We start from the raw sequence: 20,004 nt of genomic DNA, 5'->3' as shown, positions 1-20,004 counted from the left end.
TGTTCCCAGCCCGTTGCAGCCCAGCCATGCCCTGGTGGCTCCTGGGCACTGGGCAGCCATCAGGATCCTCACTCAGCCCCTGCCTGCACCTGTTGAAATAAACCCTGGCCCAGGCTCTGTCTTGAGCACTCCTGCTGTGGTTCTTCAGCTCTTCGTGCAGCTTCCAATGTGCTGGTGTGTCAGGGGCTGCTCTGTGCCACCTGCAGCAGCTGGTGATGCAGCCCTGGGAGAGCTGCCAGAGGCGACATGCATGTCCTAGAGCAGTGAATGGGGACAACCAGCCCCTTGCCTTCTCCTCACCGATGCAGGCTCAGGTGACTGCAGGTGGCTAAAACAAGCGGAAAACCAGGGAGCACCTTGAGACCTACTCTGCTAAATTGAGCCCCCAAACCGTCCTCTGATCCCTCAGCCTCTGCTGTATGCACAGCAGCCACGCGACCAGCAGCTCAGAGACTGCAGGAGCCAGGACTAGCAACTGCTCCCCATGTCCCACACACCCCCCCATTCCTGCTGGGATCTGCCTGGACCTGTTCTGGCCACATACCTCCATCCCCAGGGCAATTGCTCCATGCAGCCCAGTGGCTTTCACTGGCCACCCCTCAGCCAGCGGCAGACCCGGGGTGTGCCCCTCTCCCAGGCTGCTGCCAGGAGCCGCTCGCTGCAGATTACAGAGCTCACATCCTCTCCCTGCCCTCTTCCTCCCCAAGACAATGCTCTCAATTCAGCTGCCTGCCTCGCCTCCCACCGGGCCCTAAATACAGTGCAGCCAGGCTGAGCTGTTGCACCTGAGCTGGCTGAATCAATATTGACCGGCCAGGAATAGTTCCGCAGTCCTCTGAGAATAGTCCCGCATGCCCGCCCCGCTGCCCACAGCTTCCCGCGCATGGGGCTGTCCTGCTGTCGGCAGCATATTTTTAGCTGCTGTAGTTGCTGCCTGCCCAGGGCTGAAGGTGCTGGCACCTAGAGAGCTCTGAGGGCTGGGCTGGAGGGGGATGACAACGAGGGGGGACATCTCCAGACAGCCGCAGTCACACTGAGCAGCAGGACAGAGTGCCCCGCTGCTGCGGGTTAAGGCCAGTAGATCTCAGGTGTGGGAGAATCCACCAGACCCCTCACCGCCCTTTTATTGCTGCGCTTGGGAGCAGGACCCAGCACTCGCCTGCCCTGCACCCTTGCCACTATCCGCCTTAGGGGGACTCAAAGTGGGAGGGTCCTGGCCTCATACTTTAGTAATTGAGCTCCAAAATGCAGAGGCACGAATGAGTCATGGGTTCTACTGCTGGCCCCAGCCCTGGGTTTCCCCAGGGCGTTCTGTGGTCCCCCATGCTGGGGCTGACATGGGACCCCCACCATAGGAGAGGCTCCAGCGTGTGCTCAGAGCCTGGCTGGGACATAGGGCTGGGAGGATGGTGTCCTGCGAGGGGATCCTGGGGCTGTGCACTCCTGCACACCCAGGGATGCTGGAGGCTCCCACGGGACGTGGCAATGAGCTCACGGGCTATTCCCGGCCGTGTTGATCCTGGCTCCTACTGGCAGGAACCAGCTGCTTTGACTCCAAACAAACAGCCTGGTGGCCACCGACACATTCCTGGCCGGTCCCTGGCTGCAGCAAGGGCGCAGGGCTTCCTGTTTATCCCCGTCCCACGGCGTAGCACGGTGGGGCGGGTGGACAGTGGGGTGCCCCAGGGACTGGCAGCACCCCAAGCTGGAGGTTTCTTGCAGGGCAGGTTGCGGGGGGGGACATCCCCAATCTCCATGTCTCAGGGCGGGGTGGCTGTGCCTGGGGACCCCTGCAGCCAGCCTGGCTCAGGGACTGCCCAGGTGATGCCCCAAGCCCCAGGAGGACCCTGCTCTGGGCTCCTGGTGCCACCGCACAGCCTTCTCTGGTCTCTGTGTGCCCCAGGTCCGGGCCCTGTTGCAGCAGCCCCAGGCACCCCCTGCCTGCATGTCTGCTTGAGCTGCTGCATGGGGTGGGGAGGGGTGTTCTTTTGAGGTGTCCCTAGCTTGGCAGTTTGTCATCCATAGAAAAACCATGCCCTGTGGCTGGGGGCCACCACCATAGTGTGGTTGTGTTGGAGAAGGGCGAGCATCTCTGACTGGGGACATTAGGTTCATTTTCAGGGGGGATCCAGGCTCATGACAGGTAGGGGCTATCCCAGGGATGCTCAGACCCCCAAACCGGGGTGCAGGCAGGGGTTGGGGCAGCGGCAGGTTTGCTCCAGGGTGGCAGAGGAGGGCAGGAGGGGGGGCAGGGTGCAGGGCTGAGCACGGTGCGGGGGAGGTCGGGGCTGGGCTGGGCAGCGTGGGCCCCCACCCGGGGCGGCCCACCCCCGCCGCACCATAAAAGCGGCGGCAGGCGGTGCTCAGCGGCAGGAGCGCTGCTGGAGGCCGGCGGGAGCCAGCGCCCGTTCCCTCGCTGCTGCCAGTTCTACGCTGCTGCCGCCCGTCCCGCACCGTCAGCCCCTGCCAGGGTGAGTGCCGGGAACGGGGCGGGGGGTCTGGGCACCTAGAGGGAGGGGGTCAGTAACCCCATTAGTGCTCTGAGTGGGGATGCGGGGGGAGAGGTGAGGTGATGGGGGACTGGGGCTGTGTGCAGGATGGGGAGGGGACCCTGGTGTCTGGCATGGAGCTCAGGTGGGGAATAAAGGGGGGGCTCTGTGTGGCCACCACCCATGGCCCAAAGCATGGGGCAGGCACGAAGCAGGAGGGGCAGGGCAGTGTTTGTGGGGCTGCTCATGACTGTTGGCAGGCAGGGCTGAGTGTGGGGCAGTGGGTGTCTGGAGAGGCTGTGCCAGGGCTCAGTGACCCCAGCGAGGGGCAGGTGGGTGTGGGGCTGGAGCTGAGCCCCAGAGTGAGTGATGCTGCAAGCTGTGCATGGCAGGGACTAGCCCCTGCATCCCCCACACCACAGGGACAGGGATGTCACCACCATGCAAGGGGGCATTAAATCTTTCTACCATTGCCCAGCTCCTGGGGCACAGGGGGGCTGCAGCAGCAGCCCTCACCCTGCTGTTGTCCCAAAGGGCTCAGTGTCAGGCTGTCCTCAGGCATCCCACGGCCAGATCCATGATGGTGATGCCAGCTTGTGCGAGCCCCATCCTGCTGCCACTGGTGCTGCTGCTGTGCCGGGTGGCCCCCAGTGGGCAGGAGCCGGCCCCGGTGCAGCTGCGGCTGGCGGGGCCGCGGAGGCTGGCTGGGGAAGGCCGGCTGGAGGTGCTGTACCAGGGGCGCTGGGGCACCATCTGCGACGACGGCTTTGACTTCCACGCCGCCACTGTCGCTTGCCGGCAGCTGGGCTACACTGCGGCCATCACTTGGACCCACAGTGCCACCTACGGCCAAGGGGAAGGTAAGGGGCAGGTGGGGCAGGTGGGGAATGGGGGGGCAGGAGGTCCTGATGAGGACAGTGTGCTTAGCACTGGCTGGGAGAGTCTGCCTGGGGGGCTGTGGGGGCGGGCAGCTTGTGGAGGGCACTGGATGGGGCCCATGGTGCTGGGGAGGGAGATGAGGACACCCCAGTAGCGATCCCTTAGCCCTTTGTATCCCCCCCACTAGGCCCTATCTGGCTGGACAACGTGCGGTGTGGGGGCAGTGAGAGTTCCCTGGCAGAGTGCATCCACAACGGCTGGGGCACCAGTGACTGCCACCACAGCGAGGATGCTGGCGTGGTGTGCTCAGGACAACACCTGCCCAGCAGCTCCCCCCAGGCCGCCACCTCTGGTCACCTGGGAGAGGTGAGTGGGGCTCCCCTGTGCCCAGTGGGGTGGATGGGGGGGCTGGGACAGGTTGCTCTGACCCTTCCTGCTGTCCCCTTACTGCCCTCGACCCTGGAGCCCCCATGCCCACCCCTGTGCCCACTCAGCTGTGCCACGGTCCAGCAGGTGCTGGGGCTGAGCCTGGAGGAGGTGCGGCTCAAGCCCATCCTGGCGCGGGCCAAGCTGAGCCTGCCAGTGATGGAGGGTGCCGTGGAGGTGAAGCACAACGGGCACTGGAGGCAGGTGTGTGACGCCGGCTGGACCAGGAACAACAGCCGTGTAGTGTGCGGGATGCTGGGCTTCCCCCGGGAGAAGCACATCAACACCAGCTTCTACCGGTAGGGATGGCGGAGTGGCATGTTGCAGCCGTGAGCAGGGTGCTGGGCTGGACGTGTATGGGGGCAAGAGACTGGGGGGTGTTTGGGAGGGGATGCACACATGGGTGGGTGTGTGGGGTGCTGGTATGGCCTGGTCATGCCTGGGTCCCCTTCTTGGGGCCTCAACAGGGGCCAGAGCTGGGCTCAGCAGCAGCCATGGCGTATGGAGACAGTCACTAGCCGTGGCTGGCAAAGCATGGGTGAAAGGAGAGGAGAGGCAAGTGGCCCTTGGCCCCTCCACCCCCGCCTTGGGCTGGGGCTATAAATACAGCCCATAATGAGCCCCTGCTGGTGCCAGGAGTGGAGTCCTGCAGTCCTGCCGGAGCACATGGCACTGCTGGGTTTGACACAATAATTGCCGGTGGGTAGAGGACCTGTCCTCACCCTGCCATGCCATGGGAGGACCCCCAGCTCCAGCTCCTGCTATGGGGTGGCAGGGAGTGCAGGGATGGTGGGGTAGGGGGTCCAGAGCCCTGCAGGTTTGGCATGTCCCCCCAACCTCCTGGCTCTGTGCATCCACAGGAAGCTCTGGAACATGAAGTTGAAGGACCCCAACTCCAGGTAGGGCTCAGCCCTGGGCAGGGCGGGCAGGGACACCCTGCGGGGGGACCCAGCATGGGCACTGGGTAGGGGAGAGTCTCTGGTGCCTGAGCTGACACCGGCCACTGCTCCTCTCCCTTGGCAGCCTGAAGACCCTTAGCCAGAAGAACAGCTTCTGGGTCCACAGGGTGCGGTGCCAGGGTACGGAGCCCCACCTGGCCCGCTGCCCCACGCAGGTGGCACCGCCAGCACCCCAGCAGCGTGCCTGTCCCCGTGGCATGCACGCCATTGTCAGCTGCCTCCCAAACCCTGCCTCACAGAAGGGAACAGGCAAGGGCAGGAGCAAGACCTCTCCAGGAAAGGTGAGCCCCAGTGCAGTCCCATGCACTGTCCTGCTGACAGAGAGTCCTGGAGCCGGGCAACACCGGGTCACCCTGTCTACGTGCATGGCCATGGTGCAGGTGAGTGTTCCTGCCCTGGGGCCACTGACTGGCTGCTCCTCGTGTCCAGGTCCTCCCGGTGCGGCTGCGAGCAGGCACCCACGCCGGTGAGGGCCGGGTGGAGGTGCTGCGCCACGGGCAGTGGGGCACCGTGTGTGACAAGCAGTGGGACCTGGCCGCAGCCAGCGTGGTGTGCCGGCAGCTGGGCTATGGGACAGCGAAGCAGGCCCTGGTGGGAGCCCAAATGGGCCAAGGTGAGGCGGATGCCATTGCAGGAACTTTGGGCATTGCTGGGCTTAGAGGGGCATTGGTGGGTAAAGCTTCTGGTTCGCTGGGTGCTGCTGAAGCATGCTGGGGTGTCCAGGCAGCTCTAGCCTGGATTAGAATGGGGCTCCCCGGACTACTCCTGCCATGGGCAGCCCCGCGCCCATAGGGAACTCCCAGACCAGGGGAGGGAGGATAGGGACCTCCCTGCTGCAGGACAGGCACGGAGCAGGCAGTGCTGACCCTCCCTCTGCTTCAGGCCTGGGGCCCATCCACATGAGTGAGGTGCGGTGCACTGGCCACGAGCGTTCGCTGGGTGAGTGCCACTTCCAGGACGCCGAGCAGAGCGGGTGCCAGCATGAGGCTGACGCCGCCGTCCGCTGCCACATGCCCCACATGGACTTCCAGAACCAGGTGAGCCCCTGCCTCTTCATCCTCCTCCTCACCTGTGGAGCCCCAGCCCCATTGCACAGCCCCTGCCCCCAAGATCTGTGCCTGGTGTGTATGCTCAGAGCAGCCCCGAGGTGGCCCAGGGGATACGGGGACACAGGCTGCCCAGGGAAATGGTTGAATCACCATCCTTGGAGGTGTTTAAAAAGACATATAGATGAGGTTCTTAGGGATATGGCTTAGTGCTGGAGTTAGGTTATAGTTGCACTCCATGATCTTAAGGGTCTCTTCCAACCAAAATGGTTCCATGAGTCTATGACACAGAGCCACATGCTGGTGGGGCTCTGTAGGTTGAGCAACTGGCAAAAGCGGTCTTGTGAGGAGGAAAGGTGGGGCAAATGTTCGGCTGGATGCATGGGTCTGCCTGCCCCATGGGAGGGCTGGGGGTCTGCCCCCTGCTCCAGCTCTGCCCCTCTTTGCCTGCAGGTGCGGCTGGTCGGGGGCCGCAGCCCCGAGGAGGGTGTGGTGGAGGTGCTGGTGCCGGTGCAGGGGCGGCTGCAGTGGGGCACGGTGTGCGGCGCACAGTGGGGGCTGAACGAGGCCATGGTGGTCTGCAGGCAGCTGGGGCTGGGCTTTGCCAGCCATGCCCTTCAGGTGAGCAGAGTTCCAGCCCAGGGCCTGGGCTGCGAGGGGTCCTATGAAATGTGTGGCATGGGCGAGGGGTGGCTGTAGGCTCTGGAATGGGACAGCCTGGGGGGACAAGCCCTGGTGGCAGCGGGTGGCAGGGTGGGTGCTGGCAGGGGGTGCGAGGGCTGGTCTGAGCACTGTGTTTCCCCTCTGCCCAGGAGACATGGTATTGGGCAGGCAGCACCGATGCCGCCCAGGTGGTGATGAGCGGCGTGCGCTGTGCCGGCACCGAGATGGCCCTGCAGCAGTGCCAGCGCCACGGCCCCGTCCACTGCCCCAGCGGTGGGGGACGCTTCTCAGCAGGGGTCACCTGCACCGCCCGTGAGTGCTGGGAGCCCACGGGGTACTGCTGGGAGGGGGCACCACCACTTCTCCTGGCACTGGGAGCAGGAGAGGCTATGCAGGGTGGGGACCGCCTGCTCCATCCCCTTTGATCCCTCCTGTGCCAGACGCCCCGGACCTGGTGATGAACGCCCAGTTGGTGCAGGAGACAGCCTACCTGGAGGATCGGCCGCTGGGGCTGCTCTACTGTGCTCATGAGGAACGCTGCCTCTCGCGCTCTGCCGACCACATGCACTGGCCCTACGGCCACCGCCGCCTCCTCCGCTTCTCCTCCCAGATCTACAACTTGGGCAGAGCCGATTTCCGACCCAGGATGGGGCGCCACGCCTGGACCTGGCACCAGTGCCACCGGTGAGTGGCCCGTGGGCAGAAGCTGGCAGGGGGCCACCCCCTCCCCGCACCAGGCAGGGCATGGTGGCACCCATCCTGCAGAGGCTGGCCCACCCTGGGTAATTAACAGCGTCTGCACTGGCACTGTCATTATGGCTTTATTTGGCTTCAAGGCTGTAATTTGCTCAGAGCCTCTGGGTGCTTCCCGCTCCTGGCTGGGCAGCTGCGCCAGCCACATGCTCCCCAGCCGGACACCAGCTCCACGCTCAGCCCCTGTCCCCACAGGCACTTCCACAGCATCGAGGTCTTCACCCACTATGACCTGCTGACGCTCAATGGCTCCAAGGTGGCTGAAGGGCACAAGGCCAGCTTTTGCTTGGAGGACACCAACTGCCCCGAGGGTAGGTGCCAGCCACAGAGCTGCCAGCAGCCCCCCTTCCTGCTCCCCCAGGGGGGCTCTGCCTGTGCCCCCCCTCACCTCCCCTCCCTCCCACAGGGCTGCAGCGACGCTTCGCCTGTGCCAACTTTGGGGAGCAGGGAGTGAGCGTGGGGTGCTGGGACACCTACCGCCATGACATTGACTGCCAATGGATTGACATCACCGATGTGCCACCAGGCAGCTACACCTTCCAGGTACGGGGATGAAGGGGCAGGGGGGACACCAAGCCACCAGAGCTCAGGGCTGGAGGCCACCCTCCATGGGCACTACCAGTACTCCTCACCTTGCACTTTGGGATGCTGCTCTGCACCCCGTGGTGCGTGCACAGCAGCAGTGCCCCCAGCCCTGCCCCTTACCGTCCCCAGGTGGTCGTGAACCCCAAGCATGAGGTGGCCGAGTCGGACTTCTCCAACAATGTGATGCGGTGCCAGTGCAAGTACGACGGGCAGCGCATCTGGATGCACGGCTGTCACACAAGTACGGAGGAGTAGGAGCAGAGGGGGCATGGCGGGCTGGGTGTCCCACAGGTCCCATACCCCCCTACCCACACTGTCACTCTCCCCAGGTGATGCCTATGGCGCTGATGTGGTGAGTGAGCTGGAGCGACGGGAACGCCTGGCCAACAACCTCGTATGAGCCCCCAGCATCAGCACGCTCCCAGCAGCACCATGGGGCAGCCCGGCTCCCACACCTGGCCCCTGTGCCCCAGCAGCATCAGACTGAGCTCAGGGACTCAAAGGCTTTTGTATTTATTGATGCTGCTGCAGAGGATGGTGATGAACACCAGGGCTGGTGGGGAGTGCCTAGTGCCCACAGCCCCACGTGGCCAGCAGGACCTGCAAGAGGGGCCCAGGTATCACAGCAGCCCCCACCTCTATGGCTCTGGTGCCCCCCAGGATGACTACCTCAGCCTGCCTGTCCGGCCCCCCACCCCAGCAGGCTCAGGACAGACCTCAGCCACTGCCACCCGTGCACCAGTCCTGTCCTCAATAAAGGTGCTGTGCGATGGCAGAGGGAGTACCCCCTTATCAACTCCACCATCCGCTGCTCTTTCCCCTCTTCCTCACCAGGACTGTGAAGCTGGTTTTCAGCTGGTAACAACCTTGGTCTGGCCGATGTTCACCCAGCCAGGCTGTATCCCCCCTCTGACACCCAGGGCCACCAACCCTCTCAGCTGCCTGAAACGTGGCTGGTGCCAAGCGGCTCCAGCTTGTGGCCAGCAGTCCCTGCCGCCCAGGGCACCCTGGCCCTGAACTGGCTGACCCCGTGTGCGCAGAGGGACTGGGCCAGCTCTGTGGCAGCACAGGCTGGCAGCCAACCCACCGGCCGCCGCGACTGCAGCCACTGAGCCGGGCTTTCCCAGGCTGCCCTGGCAGCTTCCCAGCCCCAGGAACAGGGATGGGGCCAGTCTGCCCCTCGAAGCCATTGCTCCTGGGAACAGGGTGGGGACACAGGAAACACCGTGCCTTTGCTCTCTGTTTCTTTCCCCCCCATGGTTTCTAGCAAAAATTTTTTTAAAGCAAATAAATTGGAATATTTGCCACCAACCTGCACTCTGTACTGCCTGGCCCCAGCGAGCCAGCTACTGGGCAGTGCCACCCCTCTCCTTGCACACCCCTGCCTGTCCCCACCTTGCCAGCAGACACCAGCCCTGCACAGCTGGAACAGGCTGGGTTGTACCCACACGTGACGGTCCCCGCACGTGGAGGGCTGGGAACAGCGGTGACACGCTGGGGTGGCCCGAGGCCACGGCAAGACGCATGCTGGCAGAAGTCTGCTCCACCATGGTCAGGGTTTGAAGGATGCTCGATGGTGGGGAAGATGCTTTCCACATGAGAGCAGCTTCATGCCCTGAAATTTCCACTGGCTGAGCCACAAGTGGCCGGGAGCAGCGGCCGAGATGGCTCCCAGCTGGCAGCGCTGCCGGCACAGGGCCAGGCAGCCACTAATGTGGGGTCATGACCAGCTCCACCACCGCCAAGCTGGGGGACAGCCAGGGGACACGGGGCAGCCACACAAGCCCTTCAGCACAGGCTGAGGCGAGGCAGCCACGGCCAAAGACACGCAAACCACTGGCAAGGGTGGCGAAAAAACATCATCCTTGTCCTCACCTGTTGTGAAGGCAATGGAAGCCCCAGCAACTGCGGCCCCCGAGAGTTTGGGGAGCTACAAGGCAGGAGTGCTGGGGTGCACAGGGATGTTTTTTGGGTGCTGAGAGATGATGTAAAGCAGAGGAGCCAAACGCATGTCCCAGCCACGCAAGCATGCCCCTGCCCTGGGGCAGGGCAGGAAGCCCCCAGCTCACCAGGGCCGGCAGCACAGCCACATCACAGCCCTGCGCGGGGCCGGGAACACGGCCCTGCCTGTGCACCAACAACGGCCTCTCTGTTCAGGGCTGCAGCTGCTCTGCAGAAGTAAACAGGCTCCCTGCCAGCACATTCCTCCCCGCTGCCCTGCCCGACCCCTCCTGCCTGCACCCCCCGCCCACCCGCTGGGGACACCCACCACCCGCGAGGGGTGGATATCCCCATGGCAGCAGCCCCCGGCATGCACACCCTCTCCGGCATGCAGAACCACAACCCAGCCAGGCAAATAAAATAAATGGTATTTATTAGCAAAATAAAGGACAGAAACTCTCCCTTGCAAGGCCATGCCAGGTGGCCAGGGCTGCCCCACACGGCCCCACGTACTCACTGCCGAGCTCCCCGCATCCCGCCGGCTGCTCCCGCTGCAGCAGGCAGCACAGAGGCTCCTGCCCTGGGCAGGACGGCAGCGCTGCCCGACAGCGACAGCATCCCCACAGCACCAACTCCTGTTCAGCCCTTTTGGTGGAGCAGCCCAGCGTTTTGGGATGCAGCGCAGGATCCATTCCCATCCCAAGATGCAGGTGCCCTGCCTGCCCATAGAGAGGGGCCCAATCGCCCTAGGGGGTTCCCAGCAGGGGTAAGGTGCAGCCTCCCAGCTCACTCCCGGCCCTCCCAGGCATCCTCCCGCTGCTTGTTCTCCAGGCGCTTCCTCTCTGAGGAGACAAGAGGAGGGTCAACCCCATATCCCCATCACCCCACAGCCACCCACTTCCCCATGGATGTGTCTGGAGCCCACCCTGGTGCAGCCTCCTCCCACCCAGCACCCTGTGAGAAGAGGCATCCACAGAGATGGTCTCCCCACAGCCCAGCCCCTCCAGGCATCCAAATCTCACCCCGGGCTTCTTGCAGCTTCCTCCGCTCCGCATCTCGCTGGGCTCTTGTCTGGTTGCTGCGTACCCCCAAGGCCCCGATCACCAGTCGCCTGGCCAGGGCAGCTGATGTTTCAGGGCGCTCCTTGGCTGGCTGTAGGTATTCTGGGTTGGGGAGGTGGGGGGCATCAGTAGAGGTATCCCAGGAGGGATGGGGCAGCCAGCACGGCTCCACAGTGCTTAAGCCATGCCAGCTACCCTGTCCCTCCCATTATTGGGATGAAGATGCTGCAGCACAAGCACCTCGGCACAAGATGGCACGGGGTAGCATCACTCACCAGCGTATGCCCTGGCTTTGGCTTTAGAGGCACGAGTACCCTGGGAGAGCGGGCGAGTCTTCACCATCAGGTGCTTGGTGCTGAGGGCATCGCGTGCTGTGGGGAGAGAGTGGCGGTGTTCGCATGCGGGGTTGGCCCCATGCCCAGGATCCGGCCACGTGAGACGCAGGGATGCCTCTGCTCTGCCCATCCCCAGTCGAACTGGGAAAAGTACCTGTTATGGGGCTGGAGAAGATGCCCAGGGCGTGCGTATCGTCTACCCACTTAATATCAAAGCCTTTTTTCCTGACGGAGAGAGGGAAACTCAGCAAAGCATCAGCACCAGGTGGGCAGGGATCTGGAGCAGGGCTCAGGCAGGGGACTCCAGCACCAGGGATGGGACACTGCCAGCAGACTCACTGATAGCTGCAGAAGACGCGCATCAGGTCCTCAGTGCGGAAATCCGAGGGGAAATCATAGATCTCGATGACATGTGGCAGCTCGGCATCACTGAGGTCTGGCGCGGCAGGCTGGGCACCGTAGTAATTGAAGCGGGGTGACTGCTGGCTCTCCTGGTGCTTCTCACCCCCCAAAAGCTGCAGGGGTCAGAGAGGCACAGCACTGAGTGACCCACACCTGGCTCCCCCACACCAGCTCCTCATCCATGGGAAGCTCTCCCTGGGAACCAGTACAGCCACCATTCCCCGCACCAGTCCCCACAGATGCATTCATGGCATTGGGATATTGGGAGTTATTGACAAGGGCTCTCGGACCACTCATTTGCTTTTCCCCATTACCAGCATCCCTTCACTTGGTGCACTCTGCGGTCCCACTGGGGATGTGGTGGGAATGGCACCAGTGAGAGAGTGTGCACACCCCCAACACAGCCCTCCTGCTGCAGGGATGTGCTGACCCAAAATACATTTGTGGAGCAGCAAGGAGCAGGACAGCAAGGCCAGGAGGAAAGACTCACGTCTGCACACCATGCGGGAGCACCAGGCTTGGTGTGCCCCAGCTGCAGCGCACACACCGGAGCAGCCCATCGGCACCCCGCACGCTGAGACGGAAAAGCCAGTGCTCCCTTGAGGAGCAAGTTCTGGTGGTTAATTACCTGCACAGCTAAAAATTTATGCCTTATTTCTCATTTGAATTTGTCTGGCTTTGCTTTCCAGCTGGCAGTTCTTGTTCTGCCTCTCTGCTGGATTAAAGAGCCCTCGGTCCCACGTCCCGTCCCCGTGATGGCACTTACTCACGCTAATCAAGTCCCTTCTCAATCTTCTTTTTGATAAGCTAAACGGGTTGTACGCCTTTAGTATCTCACGGCGGAGCACTTTCTCCAGCTCTAAAAGATGACGGCTGTAGCACTTTTCTACTTTTCCCATTTTTCAAACTTCACGTTAGAACACAGGCAACAGTCTCCCACTGCAACAACATGGGGGTGCAGCCCCCCAGCTCCCCTCTGCCCTGCAGCATCGGTGCCGGTGGGACACCCTGCACCTCTTACTGCCCAGTGGGCCACCCTGCATCACTTACTGCACCCCAGCTTTCCAAACCATGCCGTGCTGGTGGCCGAGGAGATTCACAACCCCACTCCAGCTGCAACCCTGGGCCAGGCACAGCCCAAAGTCGGTGGCAGCTCCCCTGTCCCCGCCAGAATGCGGGGCTTGTGCAGTGCCAGGGAGCGGGTACATAACTTAGCCAGGTTCCCAGCCCGATCCCCCAAGCGATCGTAGCAGAGCACACCACGGTTGGAAGGTTAGAGTCCATAAATCCCAGCCAGCTCAGTCAATAAAAAGTGCTCATTCCAACAATTTTATGGGGAAGATGGATTCATGGCAGGTGAGGGGGTGCTGCCAGGGCGGCTGGATGCCGGCGGAGAGGAAAGCTGAGTAATGGAGCTCACGGGACAGGCCAGCGCTGCCGGCAGAGCTGCCTGCCCCACCACCATCGCCCATTAACCGACTGCATTCCGTGCAGGGCAGCACACTCACCCAGCACTCCCTGCCTGCTCGAGGGGGGCGAAGGAGCCATCCCTAGGCAGGATGAAGCCCCGCGGTGCTGCTTGACAGAGCAGAGCACTCGGGTGGTGCCAAGCACTGGGAGGATGATTAGAGAGCAGGAGCACCGGGTGCCGGAGCAGTCCTTGACCTTCACAAATCACTGAGTGTGGTGGGGCGGCAAGGACAGGAGCCGTCTGGCAGCCGGGCTCAGCCACGCGGCAGGCACGGCTCAACAGGTCTCCCCGCACTGCCAGCCCAGGCACGCAGCATGCCCACAGCCCCCCAGCCGTGGGGCAGGACAGGCAGCAAGAGCCAGGGTACGGCCCCCCAGCCCTGGCAGGCACCCAGCGCTGGGAAGTGTCCGCTGATGCAGGGGCAGACAGAAAGCAGAGGCAGGACGCTGCAGGAAATGAAGCCTGTCCATCACACCCTCCTGCTCCCTAAAGATGCATCCTCATCAGAGCAGGTTACAGGGGTCCGTGGCCGCTCACTTATGCTCCCGCTTGCTCACCAATAGCATGTCTCCAGAGCCAGAGGAGAAAAACGTACCAGCACGCACACACCGCAGCCCCAGCACGCACACACCATGGCTCTCGCCCCGCCGTGCCAGCTGATGGAGACTCCACCAAGCCTGCAAGGAAATGGTCGCAGTGCTTAATTACCCTCTGCATTCAAACTGATTTCTACTCTGAATTTGTCTGGTTTCAGCTTCCAGCCAATGGATCTCACTATGGTCTTTTTTCCTGCTAGATTAAAGAGCCATTCTCTATCAGAAACCTCTCCTTCACACCGAATGTCATAAATCTTGCTTTCTGCCAGCTACCCGCAGCGCATAAGGATTTGGTTACAAGGAAGAACGCTACTAATTTTCTTGTCCTTTTTGTTAATTAACAACAGCTCCATCTCCCTGAGAGCCTACACCCTCCCTGAGCAGCCACGTCCACCTGCTGAGAGCTCAGAGAGCTCCGGAAGCACCAGGTTCAGCATGGGAATCTGCAGGGGGGTGAAGATGGCAACTTTTAATGGATAAATCCCTTATTCAGGTTTTCTTATTCACCCATTTTGGGAAGCTCCCTGGAAAACACAGACTCTGTTTGGAGCTGGTTGCACAGGGGAGCTAACGCGGATGTTCCTGAGCTGTTCATGTCAGCACCAGTGCCGCATGGCACAACCGTGCCCGCAGCATCCTACCATAACATGGGCCCTCCCTGACCTGTCTCCTCCGTGGGGCCAGGCAGCTGCTCTGCTGCACCTGAAGGCAAAACTGTGGCCCCCATATCAGCCCACAGAATGTTAGCACCAGTGCCACATGTGCTAGTGCCATCGGAGCAGCAGAGCTGTCCCCCTCACACTGGTGCTCACCACAACCTCCTGGCTTGGGGGAGCACAGCCAGGTAGGGACCCACAGGTACCAGGTAGGTACCCAAAGCTCTTCACATCTCCCTCTGAGCAGCCCTGCGTGCCCTACACCCTGCCCCAGCCCCACGCTGGGCTCAGGGAGGGCACGCCAGCCCAAGCACAGCCCCGCAGACAGGGTGGGTACCAGTGCCCCTCAGTAACAATGCTCCCAATTTAATCTCATCCCTTCCCAGAAGCTGATATCAGGCACCATCCGCCACTTCACACCCTGCTTCCAGCCCAGGGTGGACAGACACTGGCTGTAACAATATTAGCATTGTTTGTTTTTTGAGCATATTAATGTCATTTGGAAAATTACCGGTTTGACGCTAGTGATTTAAAACGCAATAAGGGATATCCAGCCTCGCTGCAGAAGCCGAGTTTTCTTCACGAACGGCAGGAAAACAGTGTGGGTCCCAGTGCTAAGCAGCTAATTGTAGTAAATTCAGCTACACGCATGCAGGAGGGGACAGTAATGAGCCACAGCTGATTAAGAAACCGTAGTTTCAAGGAAACTTCCTGTTGCTATTTCAATGGGAGCCCATACATCTCAGCCCATTTCTTTATCACCAGCTCTGGTTTCACAAGGGTGCAGTAGCAGTTTACAGCACTCAAGCAGGTTTTACCAGGTGCACTTTATGTACTATAGAGGGAAGAACTCCCCCAGTCCTCACCAGCACTGCGGAATGGGATGGGAACCAGCCCGGGGGGGAAGGTGGGGGTCCCAGGCGTTTTGGCACCATAGGCAGCATGTGCCCTCGAGGGTGGCTGGTGGCGACAACAGAGAGCACAGCCAGGCGGGCCACGTGCCCTGGGTGCTGCCCGCTCCCCCATGCACTCACCCCAGAGGACACAGGGACAGCTGACCCCAACACATCACAGCAGGCAGCACCTGCCGTCCCTGCAAGTCCCCGTGGGTGCCGGTTCGCAGGACCTACCTCCTCCAGCAGACGCGGGTCCAGGCAGTCCCCATCATCATTGAACAGCGCATCCCAGCTCTCCTCGGCGCCTGGGCTGGCCTGGCTTGGGGTCCCGGCGCTGGCCTGCTCTGTCTTTGGGGAGCCACTGTGGACACCTCCCTCTTCCTCCTCAGCCTCCCAGCTGCACCGGTGCTGCTGTGGTGAGCCCTCGTCCTTGTCTACCCCTGCTGGCTCCTCATCCCAGGCCGCAGGCAAAAGCCCCTCTACACTGCGGCACAGCAGCTCCAGGGGCCGCAGGGGCTCGCAGCTCTCCGGGGGTGCCCGCTCACAGGCACTGCTCACCAGCTCCTCACCTGCACCCGGTGGGAAGCTCTCAGCCCTGGCGCTGCTGTCTGTGCAGGCAGAGGTGCTGCCCATCCCCTCCACAGTGGGCACTGGGACACCATTCCCACCGGGATGCCTGGCACCAGCAGTGCTCTCCTCCTTGCTGGGTGGGAGCTGAGACGGGCTGCCCATGTCCTGCCCTGGGGTGCTCTCCCCTGGGAGTGCTGGCATATCGCCCACGACACCCCTCAGGCACTCGGGTTCACAGCTGGCTCTTCCTGGTGCATCCAAGGTGCCCTCCCCAGCCAGCTCAGCTGTGCCTCCCCACCTCTCCTCCTCCTCTGGCATGCCAGGGGCACAGCCCTTGCTCTGCCCTGCCAGGAGAGACCCCCACCCCAGCTTCTCCTCCTGGGCTTTCAGACCCACAGACTCCCATGCTGGCCCAGGCACGCTGCCCTGGTTGCCCAGCCCTGCTGGTGGCAGGACACCTTCTCCCAGATGCTGGGAGAGGTCCCTGGCTGTATTCGGGGTGCTGTCCCCCAAATGCTCCAACATGCCACTCAGCCCTGTCCAACACGCAAGCGTTGGGCTAGCGGGGGGTGCTGGGCTAGCAGGGTCACCTCCGGGCTCAGGGGTAGCCTCCGCAGCCCCAGGCTGGGCACTTGGTGGGGATGGAGGGTCAGGCTCAGTCCTCATCATCCGGCGGCTGTGTCTGAGCTCCCCAAGTCCATCACGGGATGCTTTGTCCTGCCTGTCTCGGGCAACAGCCGGATCTGGGCACGCCTCCTGCACACTGAGGGATGTCCGCAGGCTCTCTGGCATGGTGGGGTAGCTGCCCCCCAGCCTCCGGCAGTGCCCGGCAGAGGCTGCCTGCGGCTCCTTCAGGCTGGCATCCACCTTGCTCTCCTTTCTCACCAGTCTGTCCGCCTGTGTCCTGGCACGGGGGCTTCGCCTTTGCCCCTCGCTGCTGCCCCGGCAAGTGTCCTGCACCAGGCGGTGGTTCTCGGGCTCCCGGCGGTGCACAGCTGCCGAGTCACCTGCTGCTTGTGCTTCTCTCTCCCGCCGTGCTTTGGGCACGTAGAGGGCCATGTCAGGCTTCCTGCGGCGCAGCCGGTCACCGCCCGCCTCCTGCTGCATGGTGCCACCGTCACCTGCCAAGGAGAGACAGCCTCACTGCCCTGCCCACATCCCAACAGCCCCACAGCCAAGCATGTGGTGGTCGGTGGGTCAGGGTCCCACCTGGGACCCACCCTCGCTCCCAAGGCAGTCGGCACACAGCGATGGACAGCGGAGCCCAAATACTGCCCCGCGGTAGCAGCTGTGCAAATGGGGTTTGGCACCCAGAGTACCCCATAGCCTTGGAGCCTTCAGTGGGGTGTACCAGGCTATGGGGGAAGCAGGGAAACCCTGCCAGCATCACCAGGGTGCCTGTCCCACTCCACTGGCTGCTGCCTGGGACCCCCCAGCCCCAGCAACCAGTGGCCGTGGTCAAAGCAGGACGCAGAGCATCGAAAAAAACAGAGAAGCCCGTGGCAGCCACAGAGCACCAGAAACCAAAGCCCAGGCTGGGGACACCCCAGCTCAGGACAGCGGCTGCCATCCCGGCACACCACAGCCTCGCTTACCTCCTGCCCCGTCCCAACAGAGATTTATTTTTCATCATCTTTGGCAGAAGCAGGCATGTTGAGAGCTGCCAGGCCCCCCTGCCCCTATAAATATGCATCAGGCAGGGTTTATGGAGACGGATGGTGTGGGGGGCTGCACTGCGGTTGAGGGGAAGGCAGAGCGGGGCCGGGCCAGGGCCTCGTGATTAATCACTGCCCACTCCGTTTAGGGGGATTCATCACGGGCTGCTGTCAGGTAAATCACTGGAAAAACACCTCTTCAGTAATTAATGTGAAGTGACGGATGGACAGCCCCCGGGCCCATTAATCTGGACCATCAGCGCCGACCGAGATTATGAATGTCAGGATGCATAAACTGCCGGCGGATCAATAAGGCCAGGAATCCATCCAAGGCTCTCATTTCCGAGGCACCTCCGGTACATTAGCCTCTCCTCCACGCAGCCCCCGGCCGAGGCGCGAACGTTCCCTGTGGCCACTCACCGACAGCCGGCAGCGGTGCCGGGAAGGCGAGGGGAGGCCAACCGCCGGCTGGAAAGAGGCCGGGGCTGCCTGTGCCACACTGCATCATCCCCTCCGCCTGACAGACGGATGGACAGACGGCTGCCTTGGTGTGATGGATGGGTCTCTCACAGCTCTCTGGAAACCACCGGCAAACCCGGGCAGGGCAGTGCTCCCCAGCATCACCGCGGCGCCCGTGCCTGCGCCTCGTGCCGCGGAGGTGGGCAGGCATGCGGTGTGCTCCTGCCCACCTCCGTGGCACGAGGCGCAGGCACGGGCGCCGCGGTGATGCCCAGGGCTGCCCCAACCATTTTTCTGTCTCCACAGCGCTTGTCATTTTTTTCCCTTCTTTGATACACTAATTTTGCTGGCAGAACGATCCCCTTTATCTTTATCGACCGCGACAAAGAAACGTATCCTACAAACCCTCCAAGGTCTGGATTAGTCATTTTTCAACATCAACACATTATACATTTTCTCACCAAGCAGCAGCCCGGGTGCTGGAGGGGAGGGGGCACCAGGAGCGCCCCCACCACCACCACCAATTCCAACCACGCAGAGCTTCCAACTGCACCAAAGCACGTTCTGCTAAAGGACTTTTCCCAGCCAAGCCCAGAGCCCATAGGACATCACCAAACACTTTGGGAGATCACTGATTCTCCCACGCTCTGCTTCCCGATAATTTCCAGCACAGGGAGCAGCCAGGAGCAGCATTGCTCCACGCACATCCCAAGTCACCTCTAAGAAGAGACTTTGTACGCAGGATTTATGGGCTCCTCGAAAGCTTGCCGTTCACCTTGCCTCACTCTTCAAAGCAGATGGTGCAGCATTAGCCAGACGGCTGGTGCTGGGAGCATCCTCTCCATGCTCAGCTTTGCCTCTGCTGGCCGCATGCTGCCGGGGAAGAGCGGCTTCCCGCAGCCCAGGGAGAAGCAGAGCAAGGTGGTGGCTGGCCCACGCTGGCAGGGATGGTGCAGCACTTTGTTTTTTTCCCACAGGGCAGCACAGCTCCTCCAGCCTATTACACACTTCATCGATGCCACGGCCACACGTCGGCACCGACCGATTTCACGCTCTGGGAGACAAAGCAACAGCCTTGGCTTTGGGTCTCATTCACGCTACGCTGGGCAGGGCCACCCTGCCACTTCCAGATGCTGGGACCAAGCTCACCCCGCAAAGCCAGGTGGCGATGAGCAGCACATACCCAAAAGGGCCTGTGCTGGCCTGGGTGTTTCTTGGAGCTGGCTAGCAAAACAGCTCAGCATTGCAGCAGCAAGCAGGGGAAGGCAGCCCCAGACTGGGCATGCCATAGTACTGTGGTAAAAGTGGCAGTGGCAGTGCTGCCCAGCTGCCTGGCACGTAATGCCCACCAGCCCAGCATAACACAGCCTGACATGGCCATGGCGGTGCTGGAGCATCAGCTAGGAGGTGGCCAGAGCAACCAGCAGGCAAAGGCTCCCCTTGCATTATCCCCAGGAACATGCTGCTCATGGGGAGCTTGTGCTCATGGCATGCGTTTGTGAGGTCTCAGAGCAGCATGCATTTCTCCACTAGCCAACATCTGCAGCATTTTGTCTATGATTTCTCTCCCCATCCTGTTCAAGGAAGGACCTCATGAACAACAGCAAGACAGGGCTGACCATGTCGCAGACCCTACTTCACACTGCACAGCACATCACCAAATTCCTCCATCATCTGTATCCCTGCCCAGCAGGTAAGGACACCTATGGCATGCTCCAACAGCAAAGCCAGGGCTCCCATCACCTTCTCCCGCTGTGGGCAGAGACATCAGCCACAGCTCCACGTGGGGAGCCCAGGGATGGGTGCAGGTGTTGGGCTGCAGGGCTCAGACGGAGCGTGCCAGGTCCCAGAAAAGTTTCGGTGCCACCCAGCACCCTCCCAGCAGGCTGCCGCATTTCCTGGCAGGGAGCTGTATTTTTAGCCTTTGAGGTTTCTAATTCCACTCAATCCATACTCCCGTCAATAGAGCAGATAACCTTAAAGCCTTGACGGTGAATGGGGACGACAGCACCGGGGGACCGGGAGACTTGGGGGACCATGCGCAGCCTCGGCATGCAGCTCGCACACCTGCAATGTCACTCTTTACAGCCTGCCGCAGTTTGGGCTCTTTGGAGGGGAAAAAATAAATATAATAACAAGACCAATAAAAAGGCAGGTACAAG

General features: G+C 61.9%; 2 protein-coding genes across 5 annotated transcripts in view; one reads left to right on the top strand and one right to left on the bottom strand.

Annotated features, from left to right (window-relative positions):
- Positions 1–3,066: 3,066 nt before the first annotated feature.
- On the top strand, positions 3,067–8,200 carry LOXL4 (lysyl oxidase like 4). 3 transcript variants are annotated; one of them, XM_065639003.1, is made up of 14 exons: positions 3,067–3,349; positions 3,556–3,734; positions 3,879–4,093; positions 4,655–4,693; positions 4,818–5,034; positions 5,183–5,366; positions 5,636–5,790; positions 6,253–6,420; positions 6,612–6,774; positions 6,903–7,146; positions 7,411–7,526; positions 7,622–7,758; positions 7,930–8,041; positions 8,130–8,200. In XM_065639003.1, the coding sequence occupies exons 1-14, from the start codon at positions 3,067–3,069 to the stop codon at positions 8,198–8,200; spliced, it is 2,283 nt and encodes a 760-aa protein (XP_065495075.1). The 3 variants fall into 3 exon arrangements, with proteins under 3 accessions (XP_065495075.1, XP_065495077.1, XP_065495076.1); XM_065639005.1 differs by having other exon boundaries at positions 3,070–3,349; positions 3,882–4,093; XM_065639004.1 differs by having other exon boundaries at positions 3,070–3,349; positions 3,882–4,093; positions 4,818–5,049.
- A 1,957-nt stretch (positions 8,201–10,157) lies between these two features.
- R3HCC1L (R3H domain and coiled-coil containing 1 like) overlaps positions 10,158–20,004 on the bottom strand; it is a 79,091-nt gene continuing 69,244 nt past the window's right edge. Inside the window, exons 1-7 of one of the 2 annotated variants that reach the window (XM_065638508.1) lie at positions 15,393–15,531; positions 13,606–13,687; positions 11,477–11,652; positions 11,292–11,362; positions 11,078–11,173; positions 10,764–10,904; positions 10,158–10,583 (exon numbers count right to left, since the gene is read on the bottom strand). In XM_065638508.1, coding sequence (XP_065494580.1) covers positions 10,528–10,583; positions 10,764–10,904; positions 11,078–11,173; positions 11,292–11,362; positions 11,477–11,652; positions 13,606–13,687; positions 15,393–15,445 — 675 coding nt within the window. In that variant the 5' untranslated portion in view covers positions 15,446–15,531 and the 3' untranslated portion in view covers positions 10,158–10,527. Of the gene's footprint in view, positions 10,584–10,763; positions 10,905–11,077; positions 11,174–11,291; positions 11,363–11,476; positions 11,653–13,605; positions 13,688–15,392; positions 15,532–20,004 lie in introns of those variants that run through there. The other variant, XM_065638507.1, reaches the window with a different exon arrangement.

This window comes from Caloenas nicobarica, chromosome 7 (assembly GCF_036013445.1).
Source record: "Caloenas nicobarica isolate bCalNic1 chromosome 7, bCalNic1.hap1, whole genome shotgun sequence".
Lineage (NCBI taxonomy): Eukaryota > Metazoa > Chordata > Aves > Columbiformes > Columbidae > Caloenas > Caloenas nicobarica.
This window is presented reverse-complemented; position numbering and strand designations above follow the sequence as displayed.

Bases quoted from the DNA above. Each gene is read 5' to 3' on its own strand.
- LOXL4 (XM_065639004.1), top strand. From the start codon at position 3,070: ATGGTGATGCCAGCTTGTGCGAGCCCCATCCTGCTGCCACTGGTGCTG. The intron at 7,527-7,621 runs GTAGGTGCCAGC...TCCCTCCCACAG, and splicing joins GGACACCAACTGCCCCGAGG to GGCTGCAGCGACGCTTCGCC. The intron at 8,042-8,129 runs GTACGGAGGAGT...CACTCTCCCCAG, and splicing joins GATGCACGGCTGTCACACAA to GTGATGCCTATGGCGCTGAT.